Here is a 25,305-nt window from a genome sequence, read left to right on the forward strand (position 1 = left end):
TCAGTTGTTGTTGTTATAGCTGCTGCAGTTGTAGTTGTCGCATGATCTACAATTATTGTCGTTGTAGGAGCTGAAGGTGTTGCCGTAGTGGGTACTGTTGGGCTTGTTGTAGATGTCGTAGAATCTGTAGTGGTTGTCGTAGCAGCTGCTGTTGTGCTTGCTATAGTAGCTAAAGTTGTTGTTGGAGCTGCAGTTGTTGTTGCCATAGGGGCTACAGTAGTGGTTGTGGAAGCAGCTACAGTTGTTGTAGGAGCTGCTGTAGTTGTAGTGGTCTTAGGAGCTTCTGTTGTTGTGGTAGAAGCTGCAATTTCGGTGGTCGTAGGAGCTACAGTTGTGATTTCTGTAGCAGCTGCTGCAGTTGTAGTGGTCGTTGGAGCTACAGTTGTTGTACTAGCTTCTGTTGTGGTTGTTGTAGGAGCTGCAGTTGTCGAAGGTGATGTTGTTGTGGTTGTCGTTGGTGCTATTGTTGTTGTTGAAGAAGCTTCAGTTGTTGTTGCAGTAGGGGCTGCAGTACTTGTTGTGGAAGCAGCTTTATTTGTTGTTGTAGGAGCTGTGGTGGTGGCCGTAGGAGCTAAATTGGTTGTAGTAGGAGCTGCAGTTGTTGTTGCTGTAGGGGCTGCAGTAGTGCTTGTGGAAGCAGCTACAGTTGGTGTTGTTGGAGCTGTTGCAGTTGTAGTGGTTGTTGGAGCTCCAGTTGTTGTACTAGCTGCTGTTGTGGTTGCTGTGGGGGGTACAGTTGTGGTTGCTGTAGGAGTAACAATGGTAGTTGGACCTGCAGTTGTGATTGGTGTTGTAGGAGCTGCATTTGTTGTAGTAGGAGCTGCAGTTGTCGAAGGGGATGTTGTTGTGGTTGTCGTAGGTGTTTCGGTTGTTGTTGTAGGAGCTGCTGTTGTGGTTGTCGTAGTAGCTAGATCAGTTGTGGTGGTCGCAGGTTCTGCAATTATTGTCGTAGTAGAAGCTGTAGTTTTGATTGGAGTTGTAGGAGCTACAGTTGTTGTTGTAGGAGCTGCAGTTGTCGAAGGGGATGTTGTTGTGGTTGTCGTAGGTGCTATAGTTGTTGTAGAAGAAGCTTCCGTTGTGGTTGTAGTAAGGGCTGCAGTAGTGGTTGTGGATGAAGCTTCCGTTGTGGTTGTAGTAGGGAATGCAGTAGTGGTTGTGGAAGCAGCTACAGTTGTTGAGGTTGGAGCTGTGGTTGTGGTTGTCATAGGAGTTAAAGTGGTAGTTGTATCTACAGTTGTGATTGGCGTTGTAGGACCTACAGTTGTTGTCGGAGCTGCAGTTGTCGAAGGGGATGTTGTTGTGGTTGTTGTAGAAGAAGCTTCAGTTGTGGTTGCAGTTGGGGCTACAGTAGTGCTTGTGGAAGCAGCTTCAGTTGTTGTTGTAGGAGCTGCTGCAGTTGTATTGGCCGTAGGAGCTACAGTGGTTGTAGTAGGAGCTGCAGTTGTCATAGGTACAGTTGTTGTGGTTGCCGTATGTGCTATAGTTGTTGTAGAAGAAGCTTCAGTTGTTGTTGCAGTAGGGGCTTCAGTAGTGGTTGTGGGAGCAGCTTCAGTTGTTGTTGTAGGAGCTGCTGCAGTTGTAGTGTCTGTAGAAGCTACAGTGGTTGTAGTAGGAGCTACAGTTGTCGTAGGGGATGTTTTTGTAGTTATTGTAGAAGGATCTTCTGTTCTGGTTGCAGTAGGGGCTGCTGTGGTGGTTGTGGAAGCAGCTACAGCTTGTGTTGTTGGAGCTTCTGCAGTTGTAGTGGTCGTTGGAGCTACAGTTGTTGTACTAGCTTCTGTTGTGGTTGTTGTAGGAGCTGCAGTTGTCGAAGGTGATGTTGTTGTAGTTGTCGTTGGTGCTATTGTTGTTGTTGAAGAAGCTTCAGTTGTTGTTGCAGTAGGGGCTGCAGTAGTTGTTGTGGAAGCAACTGTATTTGTTGTTGTAGGAGCTGTTGTAGTGGCCGTAGGAGCTAAAGTGGTTGTAGTAGGAGCTGCAGTTGTCGAAGGTGATGTTGTTGTGGTTGTCGTTGGTGCTATAGTTGTTGTTGAAGAAGCTTCAGTTGTGGTTGCAGTAGGGGCTGCAGTAGTGGTTGTGGAAGCAGCTACAGTTGGTGTTGTTGGAGCTTCAGCAGTTGTAGATGTTTTTGGAGCTCCAGTTGTTGTACTTACTGGAGTTAAAATGGTAGAAGGTCCTGCAATTGTGATCGGCGTTGTAGGAGCTACAGTTGTTTTAGTAGGAGCTGCAGTTGTCGTAGGTGATGTTGTTGTGGTTGTCGTAGGTGCTATAGTTGTTGTTGAAGAAGCTTCAGTTGTGGTTGCAGTAGGGATTGCACTAGGGGCTGCTGTAGTGGTTGTGGGAGCAGCTTCAGTTGTTGTTGTTGGAGCTGCTGCAGTTGTAGTGGTCGTAGCGGCTACAGTTGTTGTACTAGCTGCTGTTGTGGATGCTTTAGGAGTTAAAATGGTAGTAGGACCTGCAGTTGTGATTGGCGTTGTAGGAGCTACAGTTGTTATAGTAGGAGCTGCAGTTGTGAAAGGTGCTTTAGTTGTTGTAGAAGAAGCTTCAGTTGTGGTTGAAGTAGGGGCTGCAGTAGTGGTTGTGGAAGCAGCTTCAGTTGTTGTTGTTATAGCTGCTGCAGTTGTACTTGTCGCATGATCTACAATTATTGTCGTTGTAGGAGCTGAAGGTGTTGCCGTAGTGGGTACTGTTGGGCTTGTTGTAGATGTCGTAGAATCTGTAGTGGTTGTCGTAGCAGCTGCTGTTGTGCTTGCTATAGTAGCTAAAGTTGTTGTTGTAGCTGCAGTTGTTGTTGCCATAGGGGCTACAGTAGTGGTTGTGGAAGCAGCTACAGTTGTTGTAGGAGCTGCTGTAGTTGTAGTGGTCTTAGGAGCTTCTGTTGTTGTGGTAGAAGCTGCAATTTCGGTGGTCGTAGGAGCTACAGTTGTGATTTCTATAGCAGCTGCTGCAGTTGTAGTGGTCGTTGGAGCTACAGTTGTTGTACTAGCTTCTGTTGTGGTTGTTGTAGGAGCTGCAGTTGTCGAAGGTGATGTTGTTGTGGTTGTCGTTGGTGCTATTGTTGTTGTTGAAGAAGCTTCAGTTGTTGTTGCAGTAGGGGCTGCAGTAGTTGTTGTGGAAGCAACTGTATTTGTTGTTGTAGGAGCTGTTGTAGTGGCCGTAGGAGCTAAAGTGGTTGTAGTAGGAGCTGCAGTTGTCGAAGGTGATGTTGTTGTGGTTGTCGTTGGTGCTATAGTTGTTGTTGAAGAAGCTTCAGTTGTGGTTGCAGTAGGGGTTGCACTAGTGGTTGTGGAAGCAGCTTCAGTTGTTGTTGTTATAGCTGCTGCAGTTGTACTTGTCGCATGATCTACAATTATTGTCGTTGTAGGAGCTGAAGGTGTTGCCGTAGTGGGTACTGTTGGGCTTGTTGTAGATGTCGTAGAATCTGTAGTGGTTGTCGTAGCAGCTGCTGTTGTGCTTGCTATAGTAGCTAAAGTTGTTGTTGGAGCTGCAGTTGTTGTTGCCATAGGGGCTACAGTAGTGGTTGTGGAAGCAGCTACAGTTGTTGTAGGAGCTGCTGTAGTTGTAGTGGTCTTAGGAGCTTCTGTTGTTGTGGTAGAAGCTGCAATTTCGGTGGTCGTAGGAGCTACAGTTGTGATTTCTGTAGCAGCTGCTGCAGTTGTAGTGGTCGTTGGAGCTACAGTTGTTGTACTAGCTTCTGTTGTGGTTGTTGTAGGAGCTGCAGTTGTCGAAGGTGATGTTGTTGTGGTTGTCGTTGGTGCTATTGTTGTTGTTGAAGAAGCTTCAGTTGTTGTTGCAGTAGGGGCTGCAGTAGTTGTTGTGGAAGCAGCTTTATTTGTTGTTGTAGGAGCTGTGGTGGTGGCCGTAGAAGCTAAAGTGGTTGTAGTAGGAGCTGCAGTTGTTGTTGCTGTAGGGGCTGCAGTAGTGCTTGTGGAAGCAGCTACAGTTGGTGTTGTTGGAGCTGTTGCAGTTGTAGTGGTTGTTGGAGCTCCAGTTGTTGTACTAGCTGCTGTTGTGGTTGCTGTGGGGGGTACAGTTGTGGTTGCTGTTATAGTAACAATGGTAGTTGGACCTGCAGTTGTGATTGGTGTTGTAGGAGCTGCAGTTGTCGAAGGGGATGTTGTTGTGGTTGTCGTAGGTGTTTCGGTTGTTGTTGTAGGAGCTGCTGTTGTGGTTGTCGTAGTAGCTAGATCAGTTGTGGTGGTCGCAGGTTCTGCAATTATTGTCGTAGTAGAAGCTGTAGTTTTGATTGGAGTTGTAGGAGCTGCAGTTGTCGAAGGGGATGTTGTTGTGGTTGTCGTAGGTGCTATAGTTGTTGTAGAAGAAGCTTCCGTTGTGGTTGTAGTAAGGGCTGCAGTAGTGGTTGTGGATGAAGCTTCCGTTGTGGTTGTAGTAGGGAATGCAGTAGTGGTTGTGGAAGCAGCTACAGTTGTTGAGGTCGGAGCTGTGGTTGTGGTTGTCATAGGAGTTAAAATGGTAGTTGTATCTACAGTTGTGATTGGCGTTGTAGGACCTACAGTTGTTGTTGTCGGAGCTGCAGTTGTCGAAGGGGATGTTGTTGTGGTTGTTGTAGAAGAAGCTTCAGTTGTCGTTGCAGTTGGGGCTACAGTAGTGCTTGTGGAAGCAGCTTCAGTTGTTGTTGTAGGAGCTGCTGCAGTTGTATTGGCCGTAGGAGCTACAGTGGTTGTAGTAGGAGCTGCAGTTGTCGTAGGTACAGTTGTTGTGGTTGCCGTATGTGCTATAGTTGTTGTAGAAGAAGCTTCAGTTGTTGTTGCAGTAGGGGCTTCAGTAGTGGTTGTGGGAGCAGCTGCAGTTGTAGTGTCTGTAGAAGCTACAGTGGTTGTAGTAGGAGCTACAGTTGTCGTAGGCGATGTTTTTGTAGTTATTGTAGAAGGATCTTCTGTTCTGGTTGCAGTAGGGGCTGCTGTGGTGGTTGTGGAAGCAGCTACAGCTTGTGTTGTTGGAGCTTCTGCAGTTGTAGTGGTCGTTGGAGCTACAGTTGTTGTACTAGCTTCTGTTGTGGTTGTTGTAGGAGCTGCAGTTGTCGAAGGTGATGTTGTTGTGGTTGTGGTTGGTGCTATTGTTGTTGTTGAAGAAGCTTCAGTTGTTGTTGCAGTAGGGGCTGCAGTAGTTGTTGTGGAAGCAACTGTATTTGTTGTTGTAGGAGCTGTTGTAGTGGCCGTAGGAGCTAAAGTGGTTGTAGTAGGAGCTGCAGTTGTCGAAGGTGATGTGGTTGTCGTTGGTGCTATAGTTGTTTTTGAAGAAGCTTCAGTTGTGGTTGCAGTAGGGGCTGCAGTAGTGGTTGTGGAAGCAGCTTCAGTTGTTGTTGTTATAGCTGCTGCAGTTGTACTTGTCGCATGATCTACTATTATTGTCGTTGTAGGAGCTGAAGGTGTTGCCGTAGTGGGTACTGTTGGGCTTGTTGTAGATGTCGTAGAATCTGTAGTGGTTGTCGTAGCAGCTGCTGTTGTGCTTGCTATAGTAGCTAAAGTTGTTGTTGGAGCTGCAGTTGTTGTTGCCATAGGGGCTACAGTAGTGGTTGTGGAAGCAGCTAAAGTTGTTGTAGGAGCTGCTGTAGTTGTAGTGGTCTTAGGAGCTTCTGTTGTTGTGGTAGAAGCTGCAATTTCGGTGGTCGTAGGAGCTACAGTTGTGATTTCTATAGCAGCTGCTGCAGTTGTAGTGGTCGTTGGAGCTACAGTTGTTGTACTAGCTTCTGTTGTGGTTGTTGTAGGAGCTGCAGTTGTCGAAGGTGATGTTGTTGTGGTTGTCGTTGGTGCTATTGTTGTTGTTGAAGAAGCTTCAGTTGTTGTTGCAGTAGGGGCTGCAGTAGTTGTTGTGGAAGCAGCTTTATTTGTTGTTGTAGGAGCTGTGGTGGTGGCCGTAGGAGCTAAAGTGGTTGTAGTAGGAGCTGCAGTTGTTGTTGCTGTAGGGGCTGCAGTAGTGCTTGTGGAAGCAGCTACAGTTGGTGTTGTTGGAGCTGTTGCAGTTGTAGTGGTTGTTGGAGCTCCAGTTGTTGTACTAGCTGCTGTTGTGGTTGCTGTGGGGGGTACAGTTGTGGTTGCTGTAGGAGTAACAATGGTAGTTGGACCTGCAGTTGTGATTGGTGTTGTAGGAGCTGCAGTTGTCGAAGGGGATGTTGTTGTGGTTGTCGTAGGTGTTTCGGTTGTTGTTGTGGGAGCTGCTGTTGTGGTTGTCGTAGTAGCTAGATCAGTTGTGGTGGTCGCAGGTTCTGCAATTATTGTCGTAGTAGAAGCTGTAGTTTTGATTGGAGTTGTAGGAGCTACAGTTGTTGTTGTAGGAGCTGCAGTTGTCGAAGGGGATGTTGTTGTGGCTGTCGTAGGTGCTATAGTTGTTGTAGAAGAAGCTTCCGTTGTGGTTGTAGTAAGGGCTGCAGTAGTGGTTGTGGATGAAGCTTCCGTTGTGGTTGTAGTAGGGAATGCAGTAGTGGTTGTGGAAGCAGCTACAGTTGTTGAGGTCGGAGCTGTGGTTGTGGTTGTCATAGGAGTTAAAATGGTAGTTGTATCTACAGTTGTGATTGGCGTTGTAGGACCTACAGTTGTTGTTGTCGGAGCTGCAGTTGTCGAAGGGGATGTTGTTGTGGTTGTTGTAGAAGAAGCTTCAGTTGTGGTTGCAGTTGGGGCTACAGTAGTGCTTGTGGAAGCAGCTTCAGTTGTTGTTGTAGGAGCTGCTGCAGTTGTATTGGCCGTAGGAGCTACAGTGGTTGTAGTAGGAGCTGCAGTTGTCGTAGGTACAGTTGTTGTGGTTGCCGTATGTGCTATAGTTGTTGTAGAAGAAGCTTCAGTTGTTGTTGCAGTAGGGGCTTCAGTAGTGGTTGTGGGAGCAGCTTCAGTTGTTGTATGAGCTGCTGCAGTTGTAGTGGCTGTAGGAGCTAGAGTGGTTGTAGTAGGAGCTACAGTTGTCGTAGGGGATGTTTTTGTAGTTATTGTAGAAGGATCTTCTGTTCTGGTTGCAGTAGGGGCTGCTGTGGTGGTTGTGGAAGCAGCTACAGGTTGTGTTGTTGGAGCTTCTGCAGTTGTAGTGGTCGTTGGAGCTACAGTTGTTGTACTAGCTTCTGTTGTGGTTGTTGTAGGAGCTGCAGTTGTCGAAGGTGATGTTGTTGTGGTTGTCGTTGGTGCTATTGTTGTTGTTGAAGAAGCTTCAGTTGTTGTTGCAGTAGGGGCTGCAGTAGTTGTTGTGGAAGCAACTGTATTTGTTGTTGTAGGAGCTGTTGTAGTGGCCGTAGGAGCTAAAGTGGTTGTAGTAGGAGCTGCAGTTGTCGAAGGTGATGTGGTTGTCGTTGGTGCTATAGTTGTTTTTGAAGAAGCTTCAGTTGTGGTTGCAGTAGGGGCTGCAGTAGTGGTTGTGGAAGCAGCTACAGTTGGTGTTGTTGGAGCTTCAGCAGTTGTAGATGTTTTTGGAGCTCCAGTTGTTGTACTTACTGGAGTTAAAATGGTAGAAGGTCCTGCAATTGTGATCGGCGTTGTAGGAGCTACAGTTGTTTTAGTAGGAGCTGCAGTTGTCGTAGGTGATGTTGTTGTGGTTGTCGTAGGTGCTATAGTTGTTGTTGAAGAAGCTTCAGTTGTGGTTGCAGTAGGGATTGCACTAGGGGCTGCTGTAGTGGTTGTGGGAGCAGCTTCAGTTGTTGTTGTTGGAGCTGCTGCAGTTGTAGTTGTCGTAGCGGCTACAGTTGTTGTACTAGCTGCTGTTGTGGATGCTTTAGGAGTTAAAATGGTAGTAGGACCTGCAGTTGTGATTGGCGTTGTAGGAGCTACAGTTGTTATAGTAGGAGCTGCAGTTGTGAAAGGTGCTTTAGTTGTTGTAGAAGAAGCTTCAGTTGTGGTTGAAGTAGGGGCTGCAGTAGTGGTTGTGGAAGCAGCTTCAGTTGTTGTTGTTATAGCTGCTGCAGTTGTACTTGTCGCATGATCTACAATTATTGTCGTTGTAGGAGCTGAAGGTGTTGCCGTAGTGGGTACTGTTGGGCTTGTTGTAGATGTCGTAGAATCTGTAGTGGTTGTCGTAGCAGCTGCTGTTGTGCTTGCTATAGTAGCTAAAGTTGTTGTTGGAGCTGCAGTTGTTGTTGCCATAGGGGCTACAGTAGTGGTTGTGGAAGCAGCTACAGTTGTTGTAGGAGCTGCTGTAGTTGTAGTGGTCTTAGGAGCTTCTGTTGTTGTGGTAGAAGCTGCAATTTCGGTGGTCGTAGGAGCTACAGTTGTGATTTCTATAGCAGCTGCTGCAGTTGTAGTGGTCGTTGGAGCTACAGTTGTTGTACTAGCTTCTGTTGTGGTTGTTGTAGGAGCTGCAGTTGTCGAAGGTGATGTTGTGGTTGTCGTTGGTGCTATTGTTGTTGTTGAAGAAGCTTCAGTTGTTGTTGCAGTAGGGGCTGCAGTAGTTGTTGTGGAAGCAACTGTATTTGTTGTTGTAGGAGCTGTTGTAGTGGCCGTAGGAGCTAAAGTGGTTGTAGTAGGAGCTGCAGTTGTCGAAGGTGATGTGGTTGTCGTTGGTGCTATAGTTGTTTTTGAAGAAGCTTCAGTTGTGGTTGCAGTAGGGGCTGCAGTAGTGGTTGTGGAAGCAGCTTCAGGTGTTGTTGTTATAGCTGCTGCAGTTGTACTTGTCGCATGATCTACTATTATTGTCGTTGTAGGAGCTGAAGGTGTTGCCGTAGTGGGTACTGTTGGGCTTGTTGTAGATGTCGTAGAATCTGTAGTGGTTGTCGTAGCAGCTGCTGTTGTGCTTGCTATAGTAGCTAAAGTTGTTGTTGGAGCTGCAGTTGTTGTTGCCATAGGGGCTACAGTAGTGGTTGTGGAAGCAGCTACAGTTGTTGTAGGAGCTGCTGTAGTTGTAGTGGTCTTAGGAGCTTCTGTTGTTGTGGTAGAAGCTGCAATTTCGGTGGTCGTAGGAGCTACAGTTGTGATTTCTGTAGCAGCTGCTGCAGTTGTAGTGGTCGTTGGAGCTACAGTTGTTGTACTAGCTTCTGTTGTGGTTGTTGTAGGAGCTGCAGTTGTCGAAGGTGATGTTGTTGTGGTTGTCGTTGGTGCTATTGTTGTTGTTGAAGAAGCTTCAGTTGTTGTTGCAGTAGGGGCTGCAGTAGTTGTTGTGGAAGCAGCTTTATTTGTTGTTGTAGGAGCTGTGGTGGTGGCCGTAGGAGCCAAAGTGGTTGTAGTAGGAGCTGCAGTTGTTGTTGCTGTAGGGGCTGCAGTAGTGCTTGTGGAAGCAGCTACAGTTGGTGTTGTTGGAGCTGTTGCAGTTGTAGTGGTTGTTGGAGCTCCAGTTGTTGTACTAGCTGCAGTTGTGGTTGCTGTGGGTGGTACAGTTGTGGTTGCTGTAGGAGTAACAATGGTAGTTGGACCTGCAGTTGTGATTGGTGTTGTAGGAGCTGCATTTGTTGTAGTAGGAGCTGCAGTTGTCGAAGGGGATGTTGTTGTGGTTGTCGTAGGTGTTTCGGTTGTTGTTGTAGGAGCTGCTGTTGTGGTTGTCGTAGTAGCTAGATCAGTTGTGGTGGTCGCAGGTTCTGCAATTATTGTCGTAGTAGAAGCTATAGTTTTGATTGGAGTTGTAGGAGCTACAGTTGTTGTTGTAGGAGCTGCAGTTGTCGAAGGGGATGTTGTTGTGGTTGTCGTAGGTGCTATAGTTGTTGTAGAAGAAGCTTCCGTTGTGGTTGTATTAGGGAATGCAGTAGTGGTTGTGGAAGCAGCTACAGTTGTTGAGGTCGGAGCTGTGGTTGTGGTTGTCATAGGAGTTAAAATGATAGTTGTATCTACAGTTGTGATTGGCGTTGTAGGACCTACAGTTGTTGTTGTCGGAGCTGCAGTTGTCGAAGGGGATGTTGTTGTGGTTGTTGTAGAAGAAGCTTCAGTTGTGGTTGCAGTTGGGGCTACAGTAGTGCTTGTGGAAGCAGCTTCAGTTGTTGTTGTAGGAGCTGCTGCAGTTGTATTGGCCGTAGGAGCTACAGTGGTTGTAGTAGGAGCTGCAGTTGTCGTAGGTACAGTTGTTGTGGTTGCCGTATGTGCTATAGTTGTTGTAGAAGAAGCTTCAGTTGTTGTTGCAGTAGGGGCTTCAGTAGTGGTTGTGGGAGCAGCTTCAGTTGTTGTTGTAGGAGCTGCTGCAGTTGTAGTGGCTGTAGGAGCTACAGTGGTTGTAGTAGGAGCTACAGTTGTCGTAGGGGATGTTTTTGTAGTTATTGTAGAAGGATCTTCTGTTCTGGTTGCAGTAGGGGCTGCTGTGGTGGTTGTGGAAGCAGCTACAGCTTGTGTTGTTGGAGCTTCTGCAGTTGTAGTGGTCGTTGGAGCTACAGTTGTTGTACTAGCTTCTGTTGTGGTTGTTGTAGGAGCTGCAGTTATCGAAGGGGATGTTGTTGTGGTTGTCGTTGGTGCTATTGTTGTTGTTGAAGAAGCTTCAGTTGTTGTTGCAGTAGGGGCTGCAGTAGTTGTTGTGGAAGCAACTGTATTTGTTGTTGTAGGAGCTGTTGTAGTGGCCGTAGGAGCTAAAGTGGTTGTAGTAGGAGCTGCAGTTGTCGAAGGTGATGTTGTTGTGGTTGTCGTTGGTGCTATAGTTGTTGTTGAAGAAGCTTCAGTTGTGGTTGCAGTAGGGGCTGCAGTAGTGGTTGTGGAAGCAGCTACAGTTGGTGTTGTTGGAGCTTCAGCAGTTGTAGATGTTTTTGGAGCTCCAGTTGTTGTACTTACTGGAGTTAAAATGGTAGAAGGTCCTGCAATTGTGATCGGCGTTGTAGGAGCTACAGTTGTTTTAGTAGGAGCTGCAGTTGTCGAAGGTGATGTTGTTGTGGTTGTCGTAGGTGCTATAGTTGTTGTTGAAGAAGCTTCAGTTGTGGTTGCAGTAGGGGTTGCACTAGGGGCTGCTGTGGTGGTTGTGGGAGCAGCTTCAGTTGTTGTTGGAGCTGCTGCAGTTGTAGTGGTCGTAGCGGCTACAGTTGTTGTACTAGCTGCTGTTGTGGATGCTTTAGGAGTTAAAATGGTAGTAGGACCTGCAGTTGTGATTGGCGTTGTAGGAGCTACAGTTGTTATAGTAGGAGCTGCAGTTGTGAAAGGTGCTTTAGTTGTTGTAGAAGAAGCTTCAGTTGTGGTTGAAGTAGGGGCTGCAGTAGTGGTTGTGGAAGCAGCTTCAGTTGTTGTTGTTATAGCTGCTGCAGTTGTACTTGTCGCATGATCTACAATTATTGTCGTTGTAGGAGCTGAAGGTGTTGCCGTAGTGGGTACTGTTGGGCTTGTTGTAGATGTCGTAGAATCTGTAGTGGTTGTCGTAGCAGCTGCTGTTGTGCTTGCTATAGTAGCTAAAGTTGTTGTTGGAGCTGCAGTTGTTGTTGCCATAGGGGCTACAGTAGTGGTTGTGGAAGCAGCTACAGTTGTTGTAGGAGCTGCTGTAGTTGTAGTGGTCTTAGGCGCTTCTGTTGTTGTGGTAGAAGCTGCAATTTCGGTGGTCGTAGGAGCTACAGTTGTGATTTCTGTAGCAGCTGCTGCAGTTGTAGTGGTCGTTGGAGCTACAGTTGTTGTACTAGCTTCTGTTGTGGTTGTTGTAGGAGCTGCAGTTGTCGAAGGTGATGTTGTTGTGGTTGTCGTTGGTGCTATTGTTGTTGTTGAAGAAGCTTCAGTTGTTGTTGCAGTAGGGGCTGCAGTAGTTGTTGTGGAAGCAGCTTTATTTGTTGTTGTAGGAGCTGTGGTGGTGGCCGTAGGAGCTAAAGTGGTTGTAGTAGGAGCTGCAGTTGTTGTTGCTGTAGGGGCTGCAGTAGTGCTTGTGGAAGCAGCTACAGTTGGTGTTGTTGGAGCTGTTGCAGTTGTAGTGGTTGTTGGAGCTCCAGTTGTTGTACTAGCTGCTGTTGTGGTTGCTGTGGGGGGTACAGTTGTGGTCGCTGTAGGAGTAACAATGGTAGTTGGACCTGCAGTTGTGATTGGTGTTGTAGGAGCTGCATTTGTTGTAGTAGGAGCTGCAGTTGTCGAAGGGGATGTTGTTGTGGTTGTTGTAGGAGCTGCTGTTGTGGTTGTCGTAGTAGCTAGATCAGTTGTGGTGGTCGCAGGTTCTGCAATTATTGTCGTAGTAGAAGCTATAGTTTTGATTGGAGTTGTAGGAGCTACAGTTGTTGTTGTAGGAGCTGCAGTTGTCGAAGGGGATGTTGTTGTGGTTGTCGTAGGTGCTATAGTTGTTGTAGAAGAAGCTTCCGTTGTGGTTGTAGTAGGGAATGCAGTAGTGGTTGTGGAAGCAGCTACAGTTGTTGAGGTCGGAGCTGTGGTTGTGGTTGTCATAGGAGTTAAAATGGTAGTTGTATCTACAGTTGTGATTGGCGTTGTAGGACCTACAGTTGTTGTTGTCGGAGCTGCAGTTGTCGAAGGGGATGTTGTTGTGGTTGTTGTAGAAGAAGCTTCAGTTGTGGTTGCAGTTGGGGCTACAGTAGTGCTTGTGGAAGCAGCTTCAGTTGTTGTTGTAGGAGCTGCTGCAGTTGTATTGGCCGTAGGAGCTACAGTGGTTGTAGTAGGAGCTGCAGTTGTCGTAGGTACAGTTGTTGTGGTTGCCGTATGTGCTATAGTTGTTGTAGAAGAAGCTTCCGTTGTTGTTGCAGTAGGGGCTTCAGTAGTGGTTGTGGGAGCAGCTTCAGTTGTTGTTGTAGGAGCTGCTGCAGTTGTAGTGGCTGTAGGAGCTACAGTGGTTGTAGTAGGAGCTACAGTTGTCGTAGGGAATGTTTTTGTAGTTATTGTAGAAGGATCTTCTGTTCTGGTTGCAGTAGGGGCTGCTGTGGTGGTTGTGGAAGCAGCTACAGCTTGTGTTGTTGGAGCTTCTGCAGTTGTAGTGGTCGTTGGAGCTACAGTTGTTGTACTAGCTTCTGTTGTGGTTGTTGTAGGAGCTGCAGTTATCGAAGGTGATGTTGTTGTGGTTGTCGTTGGTGCTATTGTTGTTGTTGAAGAAGCTTCAGTTGTTGTTGCAGTAGGGGCTGCAGTAGTTGTTGTGGAAGCAACTGTATTTGTTGTTGTAGGAGCTGTTGTAGTGGCCGTAGGAGCTAAAGTGGTTGTAGTAGGAGCTGCAGTTGTCGAAGGTGATGTTGTTGTGGTTGTCGTTGGTGCTATAGTTGTTGTTGAAGAAGCTTCAGTTGTGGTTGCAGTAGGGGGTGCAGTAGTGGTTGTGGAAGCAGCTACAGTTGGTGTTGTTGGAGCTTCAGCAGTTGTAGATGTTTTTGGAGCTCCAGTTGTTGTACTTACTGGAGTTAAAATGGTAGAAGGTCCTGCAATTGTGATCGGCGTTGTAGGAGCTACAGTTGTTTTAGTAGGAGCTGCAGTTGTCGAAGGTGATGTTGTTGTGGTTGTCGTAGGTGCTATAGTTGTTGTTGAAGAAGCTTCAGTTGTGGTTGCAGTAGGGGTTGCACTAGGGGCTGCTGTGGTGGTTGTGGGAGCAGCTTCAGTTGTTGTTGGAGCTGCTGCAGTTGTAGTGGTCGTAGCGGCTACAGTTGTTGTACTAGCTGCTGTTGTGGATGCTTTAGGAGTTAAAATGGTAGTAGGACCTGCAGTTGTGATTGGCGTTGTAGGAGCTACAGTTGTTATAGTAGGAGCTGCAGTTGTGAAAGGTGCTTTAGTTGTTGTAGAAGAAGCTTCAGTTGTGGTTGAAGTAGGGGCTGCAGTAGTGGTTGTGGAAGCAGCTTCAGTTGTTGTTGTTATAGCTGCTGCAGTTGTACTTGTCGCATGATCTACAATTATTGTCGTTGTAGGAGCTGAAGGTGTTGCCGTAGTGGGTACTGTTGGGCTTGTTGTAGATGTCGTAGAATCTGTAGTGGTTGTCGTAGCAGCTGCTGTTGTGCTTGCTATAGTAGCTAAAGTTGTTGTTGGAGCTGCAGTTGTTGTTGCCATAGGGGCTACAGTAGTGGTTGTGGAAGCAGCTACAGTTGTTGTAGGAGCTGCTGTAGTTGTAGTGGTCTTAGGAGCTTCTGTTGTTGTGGTAGAAGCTGCAATTTTGGTGGTCGTAGGAGCTACAGTTGTGATTTCTGTAGCAGCTGCTGCAGTTGTAGTGGTCGTTGGAGCTACAGTTGTTGTACTAGCTTCTGTTGTGGTTGTTGTAGGAGCTGCAGTTGTCGAAGGTGATGTTGTGGTTGTCGTTGGTGCTATTGTTGTTGTTGAAGAAGCTTCAGTTGTTGTTGCAGTAGGGGCTGCAGTAGTTGTTGTGGATGCAGCTTTATTTGTTGTTGTAGGAGCTGTGGTGGTGGCCGTAGAAGCTAAAGTGGTTGTAGTAGGAGCTGCAGTTGTTGTTGCTGTAGGGGCTGCAGTAGTGCTTGTGGAAGCAGCTACAGTTGGTGTTGTTGGAGCTGTTGCAGTTGTAATGGTTGTTGGAGCTCCAGTTGTTGTACTAGCTGCTGTTGTGGTTGCTGTGGGGGGTACAGTTGTGGTTGCTGTAGGAGTAACAATGGTAGTTGGACCTGCAGTTGTGATTGGTGTTGTAGGAGCTGCAGTTGTCGAAGGGGATGTTGTTGTGGTTGTCGTAGGTGTTTCGGTTGTTGTTGTAGGAGCTGCTGTTGTGGTTGTCGTAGTAGCTAGATCAGTTGTGGTGGTCGCAGGTTCTGCAATTATTGTCGTAGTAGAAGCTGTAGTTTTGATTGGAGTTGTAGGAGCTACAGTTGTTGTTGTAGGAGCTGCAGTTGTCGAAGGGGATGTTGTTGTGGCTGTCGTAGGTGCTATAGTTGTTGTAGAAGAAGCTTCCTTTGTGGTTGTAGTAAGGGCTGCAGTAGTGGTTGTGGATGAAGCTTCCTTTGTGGTTGTAGTAGGGAATGCAGTAGTTGTTGTGGAAGCAGCTACAGTTGTTGAGGTCGGAGCTGTGGTTGTGGTTGTCATAGGAGTTAAAATGGTAGTTGTATCTACAGTTGTGATTGGCGTTGTAGGACCTACAGTTGTTGTTGTCGGAGCTGCAGTTGTCGAAGGGGATGTTGTTGTGGTTGTTGTAGAAGAAGCTTCAGTTGTGGTTGCAGTTGGGGCTACAGTAGTGCTTGTGGAAGCAGCTTCAGTTGTTGTTGTAGGAGCTGCTGCAGTTGTATTGGCCGTAGGAGCTACAGTGGTTGTAGTAGGAGCTGCAGTTGTCGTAGGTACAGTTGTTGTGGTTGCCGTATGTGCTATAGTTGTTGTAGAAGAAGCTTCCGTTGTTGTTGCAGTAGGGGCTTCAGTAGTGGTTGTGGGAGCAGCTTCAGTTGTTGTTGTAGGAGCTGCTGCAGTTGTAGTGGCTGTAGGAGCTAGAGTGGTTGTAGTAGGAGCTACAGTTGTCGTAGGGGATGTTTTTGTAGTTATTGTAGAAGGATCTTCTGTTCTGGTTGCAGTAGGGGCTGCTGTGGTGGTTGTGGAAGCAGCTACAGCTTGTGTTGTTGGAGCTTCTGCAGTTGTAGTGGTCGTTGGAGCTACAGTTGTTGTACTAGCTTCTGTTGTGGTTGTTGTAGGAGCTGCAGTTGTCGAAGGTGATGTTGTTGTGGTTGTCGTTGGTGCTATTGTTGTTGTTGAAGAAGCTTCAGTTGTTGTTGCAGTAGGGGCTGCAGTAGTTGTTGTGGAAGCAACTGTATTTGTTGTTGTAGGAGCTGTTGTAGTGGCCGTAGGAGCTAAAGTGGTTGTAGTAGGAGCTGCAGTTGTCGAAGGTGATGTGGTTGTCGTTGGTGCTATAGTTGTTTTTGAAGAAGCTTCAGTTGTGGTTGCAGTAGGGGCTGCAGTAGTGGTTGTGGAAGCAGCTACAGTTGGTGTTGTTGGAGCTTCAGCAGTTGTAGATGTTTTTGGAGCTCCAGTTGTTGTACTTACTGGAGTTAAAATGGTAGAAGGTCCTGCAATTGTGATCGGCGTTGTAGGAGCTACAGTTGTTTTAGTAGGAGCTGCAGTTGTCGAAGGTGATGTTGTTGTGGTTGTCGTAGGTGCTATAGTTGTTGTTGAAGAAGCTTCAGTTGTGGTTGCAGTAGGGGTTGCACTAGGGGCTGCTGTGGTGGTTGTGGGAGCAGCTTCAGTTGTTGTTGTAGGAGCTGCTGCAGTTGTAGTGTCTGTAGAAGCTACAGTGGTTGTAGTAGGAGCTACAGTTGTCGTAGGGGATGTTTTTGTAGTTATTGTAGAAGGATCTTCTGTTCTGGTTGCAGTAGGGGCTGCTGTGGTGGTTGTGGAAGCAGCTACAGCTTGTGTTGTTGGAGCTTCTGCAGTTGTAGTGGTCGTTGGAGCTACAGTTGTTGTACTAGCTTCTGTTGTGGTTGTTGTAGGAGCTGCTGTTGTCGAAGGTGATGTTGTTGTGGTTGTCGTTGGTGCTATTGTTGTTGTTGAAGAAGCTTCAGTTGTTGTTGCAGTAGGGGCTGCAGTAGTTGTTGTGGAAGCAACTGTATTTGTTGTTGTAGGAGCTGTTGTAGTGGCCGTAGGAGCTAAAGTGGTTGTAGTAGGAGCTGCAGTTGTCGAAGGTGATGTGGTTGTCGTTGGTGCTATAGTTGTTTTTGAAGAAGCTTCAGTTGTGGTTGCAGTAGGGGCTGCAGTAGTGGTTGTGGAAGCAGCTTCAGTTGTTGTTGTTATAGCTGCTGCAGTTGTACTTGTCGCATGATCTACTATTATTGTCGTTGTAGGAGCTGAAGGTGTTGCCGTAGTGGGTACTGTTGGGCTTGTTGTAGATGTCGTAGAATCTGTAGTGGTTGTCATAGCAGCTGCTGTTGTGCTTGCTATAGTAGCTAAAGTTGTTGTTGGAGCTGCAGTTGTTGTTGCCATAGGGGCTACAGTTGTGGTTGTGGAAGCAGCTACAGTTGTTGCAGGAGCTGCTGTAGTTGTAGTGGTCTTAGGAGCTTCTGTTGTTGTGGTAGAAGCTGCAATTTCGGTGGTCGTAGGAGCTACAGTTGTGATTTCTGTAGCAGCTGCTGCAGTTGTAGTGGTCGTTGGAGCTACAGTTGTTGTACTAGCTTCTGTTGTGGTTGTTGTAGGAGCTGCAGTTGTCGAAGGTGATGTTGTTGTGGTTGTCGTTGGTGCTATTGTTGTTGTTGAAGAAGCTTCAGTTGTTGTTGCAGTAGGGGCTGCAGTAGTTGTTGTGGAAGCAGCTTTATTTGTTGTTGTAGGAGCTGTGGTGGTGGCCGTAGGAGCCAAAGTGGTTGTAGTAGGAGCTGCAGTTGTTGTTGCTGTAGGGGCTGCAGTAGTGCTTGTGGAAGCAGCTACAGTTGGTGTTGTTGGAGCTGTTGCAGTTGTAGTGGTTGTTGGAGCTCCAGTTGTTGTACTAGCTGCAGTTGTGTTTGCTGTGGGTGGTACAGTTGTGGTTGCTGTAGGAGTAACAATGGTAGTTGGACCTGCAGTTGTGATTGGTGTTGTAGGAGCTGCATTTGTTGTAGTAGGAGCTGCAGTTGTCAAAGGGGATGTTGTTGTGGTTGTCGTAGGTGTTTCGGTTGTTGTTGTAGGAGCTGCTGTTGTGGTTGTCGTAGTAGCTAGATCAGTTGTGGTGGTCGCAGGTTCTGCAATTATTGTCGTAGTAGAAGCTATAGTTTTGATTGGAGTTGTAGGAGCTGCAGTTGTCGAAGGGGATGTTGTTGTGGTTGTCGTAGGTGCTATAGTTGTTGTAGAAGAAGCTTCCGTTGTGGTTGTAGTAGGGAATGCAGTAGTGGTTGTGGAAGCAGCTACAGTTGTTGAGGTCGGAGCTGTGGTTGTGGTTGTCATAGGAGTTAAAATGGTAGTTGTATCTACAGTTGTGATTGGCGTTGTAGGACCTACAGTTGTTGTTGTCGGAGCTGCAGTTGTCGAAGGGGATGTTGTTGTGGTTGTTGTAGAAGAAGCTTCAGTTGTGGTTGCAGTTGGGGCTACAGTAGTGCTTGTGGAAGCAGCTTCAGTTGTTGTTGTAGGAGCTGCTGCAGTTGTATTGGCCGTAGGAGCTACAGTGGTTGTAGTAGGAGCTGCAGTTGTCGTAGGTACAGTTGTTGTGGTTGCCGTATGTGCTATAGTTGTTGTAGAAGAAGCTTCAGTTGTTGTTGCAGTAGGGGCTTCAGTAGTGGTTGTGGGAGCAGCTTCAGTTGTTGTTGTAGGAGCTGCTGCAGTTGTAGTGTCTGTAGAAGCTACAGTGGTTGTCGTAGGAGCTACAGTTGTCGTAGGGGATGTTTTTGTAGTTATTGTAGAAGGATCTTCTGTTCTGGTTGCAGTAGGGGCTGCTGTGGTGGTTGTGGAAGCAGCTACAGCTTGTGTTGTTGGAGATTCTGCAGTTGTAGTGGTCGTTGGAGCTACAGTTGTTGTACTAGCTTCTGTTGTGGTTGTTGTAGGAGCTGCAGTTGTCGAAGGTGATGTTGTTGTGGTTGTCGTTGGTGCTATTGTTGTTGTTGAAGAAGCTTCAGTTGTTGTTGCAGTAGGGGCTGCAGTAGTTGTTGTGGAAGCAACTGTATTTGTTGTTGTAGGAGCTGTTGTAGTGGCCGTAGGAGCTAAAGTGGTTATAGTAGGAGCTGCAGTTGTCGAAGGTGATGTTGTTGTGGTTGTCATTGGTGCTATAGTTGTTGTTGAAGAAGCTTCAGTTGTGGTTGCAGTAGGGGCTGCAGTAGTGGTTGTAGAAGCAGCTACAGTTGGTGTTGTTGGAGCTTCAGCAGTTGTAGTGGTCGTTGGAGCTACAGTTGTTGTACTAGCTTCTGTTGTGGTTGTTGTAGGAGCTGCAGTTGTCGAAGGTGATGTTGTTGTGGTTGTCGTTGGTGCTATTGTTGTTGTTGAAGAAGCTTCAGTTGTTGTTGCAGTAGGGGCTGCAGTAGTTGTTGTGGAAGCAACTGTATTTGTTGTTGTAGGAGCTGTTGTAGTGGCCGTAGGAGCTAAAGTGGTTGTAGTAGGAGCTGCAGTTGTCGAAGGTGATGTGGTTGTCGTTGGTGCTATAGTTGTTTTTGAAGAAGCTTCAGTTGTGGTTGCAGTAGGGGCTGCAGTAGTGGTTGTGGAAGCAGCTACAGTTGGTGTTGTTGGAGCTTCAGCAGTTGTAGATGTTTTTGGAGCTCCAGTTGTTGTACTTACTGGAGTTAAAATGGTAGAAGGTCCTGCAATTGTGATCGGCGTTGTAGGAGCTACAGTTGTTTTAGTAGGAGCTGCAGTTGTCGAAGGTGATGTTGTTGTGGTTGTCGTAGGTGCTATAGTTGTTGTTGAAGAAGCTTCAGTTGTGGTTGCAGTAGGGGTTGCACTAGGGGCTGCTGTGGTGGTTGTGGGAGCAGCTTCAGTTGTTGTTGTAGGAGCTGCTGCAGTTGTACTGTCTGTAGAAGCTACAGTGGTTGTAGTAGGAGCTACAGTTGTCGTAGGGGATGTTTTTGTAGTTATTGTAGAAGGATCTTCTGTTCTGGTTGCAGTAGGGGCTGCTGTGGTGGTTGTGGAAGCAGCTACAGCTTGTGTTGTTGGAGCTTCTGCAGTTGTAGTGGTCGTTGGAGCTACAGTTGTTGTACTAGCTTCTGTTGTGGTTGTTGTAGGAGCTGCTGTTGTCGAAGGTGATGTTGTTGTGGTTGTCGTTGGTGCTATTGTTGTTGTTGAAGAAGCTTCAGTTGTTGTTGCAGTAGGGGCTGCAGTAGTTGTTGTGGAAGCAACTGTATTTGTTGTTGTAGGAGCTGTTGTAGTGGCCGTAGGAGCTAAAGTGGTTGTAGTAGGAGCTGCAGTTGTCGAAGGTGATGTTGTTGTGGTTGTCGTTGGTGCTATAGTTGTTTTTGAAGAAGCTTCAGTTGTGGTTGCAGTAGGGGCTGCAGTAGTGGTTGTGGAAGCAGCTTCAGTTGTTGTTGTTATAGCTGCTGCAGTTGTACTTGTCGCATGATCTACTATTATTGTCGTTGTAGGAGCTGAAGGTGTTGCCCTAGTGGGTACTGTTGGGCTTGTTGTAGATGTCGTAGAATCTGTAGTGGTTGTCGTAGCAGCTGCTGTTGTGCTTGCTATAGTAGCTAAAGTTGTTGTTGGAGCTGCAGTTGTTGTTGCCATAGGGGCTACAGTTGTGGTTGTGGAAGCAGCTACAGTTGTTGCAGGAGCTGCTGTAGTTGTAGTGGTCTTAGGAGCTTCTGTTGTTGTGGTAGAAGCTGCAATTTCGGTGGTCGTAGGAGCTACAGTTGTGATTTCTGTAGCAGCTGCTGCAGTTGTAGTGGTCGTTGGAGCTACAGTTGTTGTACTAGCTTCTGTTGTGGTTGTTGTAGGAGCTGCAGTTGTCGAAGGTGATGTTGTTGTGGTTGTCGTTGGTGCTATTGTTGTTGTTGAAGAAGCTTCAGTTGTTGTTGCAGTAGGGGCTGCAGTAGTTGTTGTGGAAGCAGCTTTATTTGTTGTTGTAGGAGCTGTGGTGGTGGCCGTAGGAGCCAAAGTGGTTGTAGTAGGAGCTGCAGTTGTTGTTGCTGTAGGGGCTGCAGTAGTGCTTGTGGAAGCAGCTACAGTTGGTGTTGTTGGAGCTGTTGCAGTTGTAGTGGTTGTTGGAGCTCCAGTTGTTGTACTAGCTGCAGTTGTGTTTGCTGTGGGTGGTACAGTTGTGGTTGCTGTAGGAGTAACAATGGTAGTTGGACCTGCAGTTGTGATTGGTGTTGTAGGAGCTGCATTTGTTGTAGTAGGAGCTGCAGTTGTCAAAGGGGATGTTGTTGTGGTTGTCGTAGGTGTTTCGGTTGTTGTTGTAGGAGCTGCTGTTGTGGTTGTCGTAGTAGCTAGATCAGTTGTGGTGGTCGCAGGTTCTGCAATTATTGTCGTAGTAGAAGCTATAGTTTTGATTGGAGTTGTAGGAGCTGCAGTTGTCGAAGGGGATGTTGTTGTGGTTGTCGTAGGTGCTATAGTTGTTGTAGAAGAAGCTTCCGTTGTGGTTGTAGTAGGGAATGCAGTAGTGGTTGTGGAAGCAGCTACAGTTGTTGAGGTCGGAGCTGTGGTTGTGGTTGTCATAGGAGTTAAAATGGTAGTTGTATCTACAGTTGTGATTGGCGTTGTAGGACCTACAGTTGTTGTTGTCGGAGCTGCAGTTGTCGAAGGGGATGTTGTTGTGGTTGTTGTAGAAGAAGCTTCAGTTGTGGTTGCAGTTGGGGCTACAGTAGTGCTTGTGGAAGCAGCTTCAGTTGTTGTTGTAGGAGCTGCTGCAGTTGTATTGGCCGTAGGAGCTACAGTGGTTGTAGTAGGAGCTGCAGTTGTCGTAGGTACAGTTGTTGTGGTTGCCGTATGTGCTATAGTTGTTGTAGAAGAAGCTTCAGTTGTTGTTGCAGTAGGGGCTTCAGTAGTGGTTGTGGGAGCAGCTTCAGTTGTTGTTGTAGGAGCTGCTGCAGTTGTAGTGTCTGTAGAAGCTACAGTGGTTGTCGTAGGAGCTACAGTTGTCGTAGGGGATGTTTTTGTAGTTATTGTAGAAGGATCTTCTGTTCTGGTTGCAGTAGGGGCTGCTGTGGTGGTTGTGGAAGCAGCTACAGCTTGTGTTGTTGGAGATTCTGCAGTTGTAGTGGTCGTTGGAGCTACAGTTGTTGTACTAGCTTCTGTTGTGGTTGTTGTAGGAGCTGCAGTTGTCGAAGGTGATGTTGTTGTGGTTGTCGTTGGTGCTATTGTTGTTGTTGAAGAAGCTTCAGTTGTTGTTGCAGTAGGGGCTGCAGTAGTTGTTGTGGAAGCAACTGTATTTGTTGTTGTAGGAGCTGTTGTAGTGGCCGTAGGAGCTAAAGTGGTTATAGTAGGAGCTGCAGTTGTCGAAGGTGATGTTGTTGTGGTTGTCGTTGGTGCTATAGTTGTTGTTGAAGAAGCTTCAGTTGTGGTTGCAGTAGGGGCTGCAGTAGTGGTTGTAGAAGCAGCTACAGTTGGTGTTGTTGGAGCTTCAGCAGTTGTAGATGTTTTTGGAGCTCCAGTTGTTGTACTTACTGGAGTTAAAATGGTAGAAGGTCCTGCAATTGTGATCGGCGTTGTAGGAGCTACAGTTGTTTTAGTAGGAGCTGCATTTGTCGAAGTTGATGTTGTTGTGGTTGTCGTAGGTGCTATAGTTGTTGTTGAAGAAGCTTCAGTTGTGGTTGCAGTAGGGGTTGCACTAGGGGCTGCTGTGGTGGTTGTGGGAGCAGCTTCAGTTGTTGTTGGAGCTGCTGCAGTTGTAGTGGTCGTAGCGGCTACAGTTGTTGTACTAGCTGCTGTTGTGGATGCTTTAGGAGTTAAAATGGTAGTAGGACCTGCAGTTGTGATTGGCGTTGTAGGAGCTACAGTTGTTATAGTAGGAGCTGCAGTTGTGAAAGTTGCTTCAGTTGTGGTTGAAGTAGGGGCTGCAGTAGTGGTTGTGGAAGCAGCTTCAGTTGTTGTTGTTATAGCTGCTGCAGTTGTACTTGTCGCATGATCTACAATTATTGTCGTTGTAGGAGCTGAAGGTGTTGCCGTAGTGGGTACTGTTGGGCTTGTTGTAGATGTCGTAGAATCTGTAGTGGTTGTCGTAGCAGCTGCTGTTGTGCTTGCTATAGTAGCTAAAGTTGTTGTTGGAGCTGCAGTTGTTGTTGCCATAGGGGCTACAGTAGTGGTTGTGGAAGCAGCTACAGTTGTTGTAGGAGCTGCTGTAGTTGTAGTGGTCTTAGGAGCTTCTGTTGTTGTGGTAGAAGCTGCAATTTTGGTGGTCGTAGGAGCTACAGTTGTGATTTCTGTAGCAGCTGCTGCAGTTGTAGTGGTCGTTGGAGCTACAGTTGTTGTACTAGCTTCTGTTGTGGTTGTTGTAGGAGCTGCAGTTGTCGAAGGTGATGTTGTTGTGGTTGTCGTTGGTGCTATTGTTGTTGTTGAAGAAGCTTCAGTTGTTGTTGCAGTAGGGGCTGCAGTAGTTGTTGTGGAAGCAGCTTTATTTGTTGTTGTAGGAGCTGTGGTGGTGGCCGTAGGAGCTAAAGTGGTTGTAGTAGGAGCTGCAGTTGTTGTTGCTGTAGGGGCTGCAGTAGTGCTTGTGGAAGCAGCTACAGTTGGTGTTGTTGGAGCTGTTGCAGTTGTAGTGGTTGTTGGAGCTCCAGTTGTTGTACTAGCTGCTGTTGTGGTTGCTGTGGGGGGTACAGTTGTGGTTGCTGTAGGAGTAACAATGGTAGTTGGACCTGCAGTTGTGATTGGTGTAGTAGGAGCTGCATTTGTTGTAGTAGGAGCTGCAGTTGTCGAAGGGGATGTTGTTGTGGTTGTCGTAGGTGTTTCGGTTGTTGTTGTAGGAGCTGCTGTTGTGGTTGTCGTAGTAGCTAGATCAGTTGTGGTGGTCGCAGGTTCTGCAATTATTGTCGTAGTAGAAGCTGTAGTTTTGATTGGAGTTGTAGGAGCTACAGTTGTTGTTGTAGGAGCTGCAGTTGTCGAAGGGGATGTTGTTGTGGCTGTCGTAGGTGCTATAGTTGTTGTAGAAGAAGCTTCCGTTGTGGTTGTAGTAAGGGCTGCAGTAGTGGTTGTGGATGAAGCTTCCGTTGTGGTTGTAGTAGGGAATGCAGTAGTGGTTGTGGAAGCAGCTACAGTTGTTGAGGTCGGAGCTGTGGTTGTGGTTGTCATAGGAGTTAAAATGGTAGTTGTATCTACAGTTGTGATTGGCGTTGTAGGACCTACAGTTGTTGTTGTCGGAGCTGCAGTTGTCGAAGGGGATGTTGTTGTGGTTGTTGTAGAAGAAGCTTCAGTTGTGGTTGCAGTTGGGGCTACAGTAGTGCTTGTGGAAGCAGCTTCAGTTGTTGTTGTAGGAGCTGCTGCAGTTGTATTGGCCGTAGGAGCTACAGTGGTTGTAGTAGGAGCTGCAGTTGTCGTAGGTACAGTTGTTGTGGTTGCCGTATGTGCTATAGTTGTTGTAGAAGAAGCTTCAGTTGTTGTTGCAGTAGGGGCTTCAGTAGTGGTTGTGGGAGCAGCTTCAGTTGTTGTTGTAGGAGCTGCTGCAGTTGTAGTGGCTGTAGGAGCTACAGTGGTTGTAGTAGGAGCTACAGTTGTCGTAGGGGATGTTTTTGTAGTTATTGTAGAAGGATCTTCTGTTCTGGTTGCAGTAGGGGCTGCTGTGGTGGTTGTGGAAGCAGCTACAGCTTGTGTTGTTGGAGCTTCTGCAGTTGTAGTGGTCGTTGGAGCTACAGTTGTTGTACTAGCTTCTGTTGTGGTTGTTGTAGGAGCTGCAGTTGTCGAAGGTGATGTTGTTGTGGTTGTCGTTGGTGCTATTGTTGTTGTTGAAGAAGCTTCAGTTGTTGTTGCAGTAGGGGCTGCAGTAGTTGTTGTGGAAGCAACTGTATTTGTTGTTGTAGGAGCTGTTGTAGTGGCCGTAGGAGCTAAAGTGGTTGTAGTAGGAGCTGCAGTTGTCGAAGGTGATGTGGGTTGTCATTGGTGCTATAGTTGTTTTTGAAGAAGCTTCAGTTGTGGTTGCAGTAGGGGCTGCAGTAGTGGTTGTGGAAGCAGCTACAGTTGGTGTTGTTGGAGCTTCAGCAGTTGTAGATGTTTTTGGAGCTCCAGTTGTTGTACTTACTGGAGTTAAAATGGTAGAAGGTCCTGCAATTGTGATCGGCGTTGTAGGAGCTACAGTTGTTTTAGTAGGAGCTGCAGTTGTCGAAGGTGATGTTGTTGTGGTTGTCGTAGGTGCTATAGTTGTTGTTGAAGAAGCTTCAGTTGTGGTTGCAGTAGGGATTGCACTAGGGGCTGCTGTAGTGGTTGTGGGAGCAGCTTCAGTTGTTGTTGTTGGAGCTGCTGCAGTTGTAGTGGTCGTAGCGGCTACAGTTGTTGTACTAGCTGCTGTTGTGGATGCTTTAGGAGTTAAAATGGTAGTAGGACCTGCAGTTGTGATTGGCGTTGTAGGAGCTACAGTTGTTATAGTAGGAGCTGCAGTTGTGAAAGGTGCTTTAGTTGTTGTAGAAGAAGCTTCAGTTGTGGTTGAAGTAGGGGCTGCAGTAGTGGTTGTGGAAGCAGCTTCAGTTGTTGTTGTTATAGCTGCTGCAGTTGTACTTGTCGCATGATCTACAATTATTGTCGTTGTAGGAGCTGAAGGTGTTGCCATAGTGGGTACTGTTGGGCTTGTTGTAGATGTCGTAGAATCTGTAGTGGTTGTCGTAGCAGCTGCTGTTGTGCTTGCTATAGTAGCTAAAGTTGTTGTTGGAGCTGCAGTTGTTGTTGCCATAGGGGCTACAGTAGTGGTTGTGGAAGCAGCTACAGTTGTTGTAGGAGCTGCTGTAGTTGTAGTGGTCTTAGGAGCTTCTGTTGTTGTGGTAGAAGCTGCAATTTCGGTGGTCGTAGGAGCTACAGTTGTGATTTCTGTAGCAGCTGCTGCAGTTGTAGTGGTCGTTGGAGCTACAGTTGTTGTACTAGCATCTGTTGTGGTTGTTGTAGGAGCTGCAGTTGTCGAAGGTGATGTTGTTGTGGTTGTCGTTGGTGCTATTGTTGTTGTTGAAGAAGCTTCAGTTGTTGTTGCAGTAGGGGCTGCAGTAGTTGTTGTGGAAGCAACTGTATTTGTTGTTGTAGTGGCCGT

The 25,305-nt window shown here is 47.1% G+C and overlaps 3 protein-coding genes across 3 annotated transcripts in view; all 3 read right to left on the reverse strand.

The window, feature by feature from the left end:
* Positions 1-6,201: 6,201 nt before the first annotated feature.
* Positions 6,202-12,245, reverse strand: LOC145864366 (uncharacterized). Its single transcript, XM_082970110.1, has 10 exons — positions 11,607-12,245; positions 11,349-11,410; positions 11,160-11,296; positions 10,506-10,606; positions 10,122-10,191; positions 8,603-8,869; positions 7,179-7,261; positions 6,639-6,794; positions 6,549-6,565; positions 6,202-6,475 (listed from the first exon to the last, which is right to left on the reverse strand). The coding sequence occupies exons 1-10, from the start codon at positions 12,243-12,245 to the stop codon at positions 6,202-6,204; spliced, it is 1,806 nt and encodes a 601-aa protein (XP_082826236.1).
* A 1,384-nt stretch (positions 12,246-13,629) lies between these two features.
* Positions 13,630-21,826, reverse strand: LOC145864367 (uncharacterized). Its single transcript, XM_082970111.1, has 8 exons — positions 21,804-21,826; positions 21,198-21,331; positions 17,556-18,796; positions 17,124-17,224; positions 16,530-16,666; positions 14,751-15,685; positions 14,271-14,371; positions 13,630-13,816 (listed from the first exon to the last, which is right to left on the reverse strand). Exons 1-8 carry the CDS (start codon positions 21,824-21,826, stop codon positions 13,630-13,632), a joined length of 2,859 nt encoding a protein of 952 aa, XP_082826237.1.
* A 338-nt stretch (positions 21,827-22,164) lies between these two features.
* The window catches only part of LOC145864368 (uncharacterized), a 58,741-nt gene continuing 55,600 nt past the window's right edge, over positions 22,165-25,305 (reverse strand). The window contains exons 5-6 of the mRNA XM_082970112.1: positions 22,494-23,485; positions 22,165-22,266 (exon numbers count right to left, since the gene is read on the reverse strand). Of these exons, the coding sequence (XP_082826238.1) occupies positions 22,165-22,266; positions 22,494-23,485 (1,094 nt within the window). The remainder of the gene's footprint in view (positions 22,267-22,493; positions 23,486-25,305) is intronic.

The sequence above is a fragment of the Salmo salar genome, chromosome 27 (genome assembly GCF_965601325.2).
Source record: "Salmo salar chromosome 27, fSalSal1, whole genome shotgun sequence".
Taxonomy (NCBI): Eukaryota; Metazoa; Chordata; class Actinopteri; order Salmoniformes; family Salmonidae; genus Salmo; species Salmo salar.

Coding starts and splice junctions, on each gene's coding strand:
- LOC145864366 (XM_082970110.1), bottom strand. CDS start 12,245: ATGACAACCACAACCACAGCTCCGACCTCAACAACTGTAGCTGCTTCC. Junction 10,192..10,505: donor CCACAACAACATCACCTTCG/ACAACTGCAGCT, acceptor TACTGCAACCAG/AACAGAAGATCCTTCTACAA. Junction 7,262..8,602: donor AATAGTAGATCATGCGACAA/GTACAACTGCAG, acceptor CGACAACTGCAG/CTCCTACTACAACCACTTTA.
- LOC145864367 (XM_082970111.1), bottom strand. CDS start 21,826: ATGCAGCTCCTACTAAAACAACT. Junction 18,797..21,197: donor TAGCTCCTACGACAACCACT/GTAGCTTCTACA, acceptor AAACAACTATAG/CACCAACGACAACCACATCA. Junction 15,686..16,529: donor CTCCTACAACGACAATAATA/GTAGATCATGCG, acceptor CACCAACTGTAG/CTGCTTCCACAACCACTACT.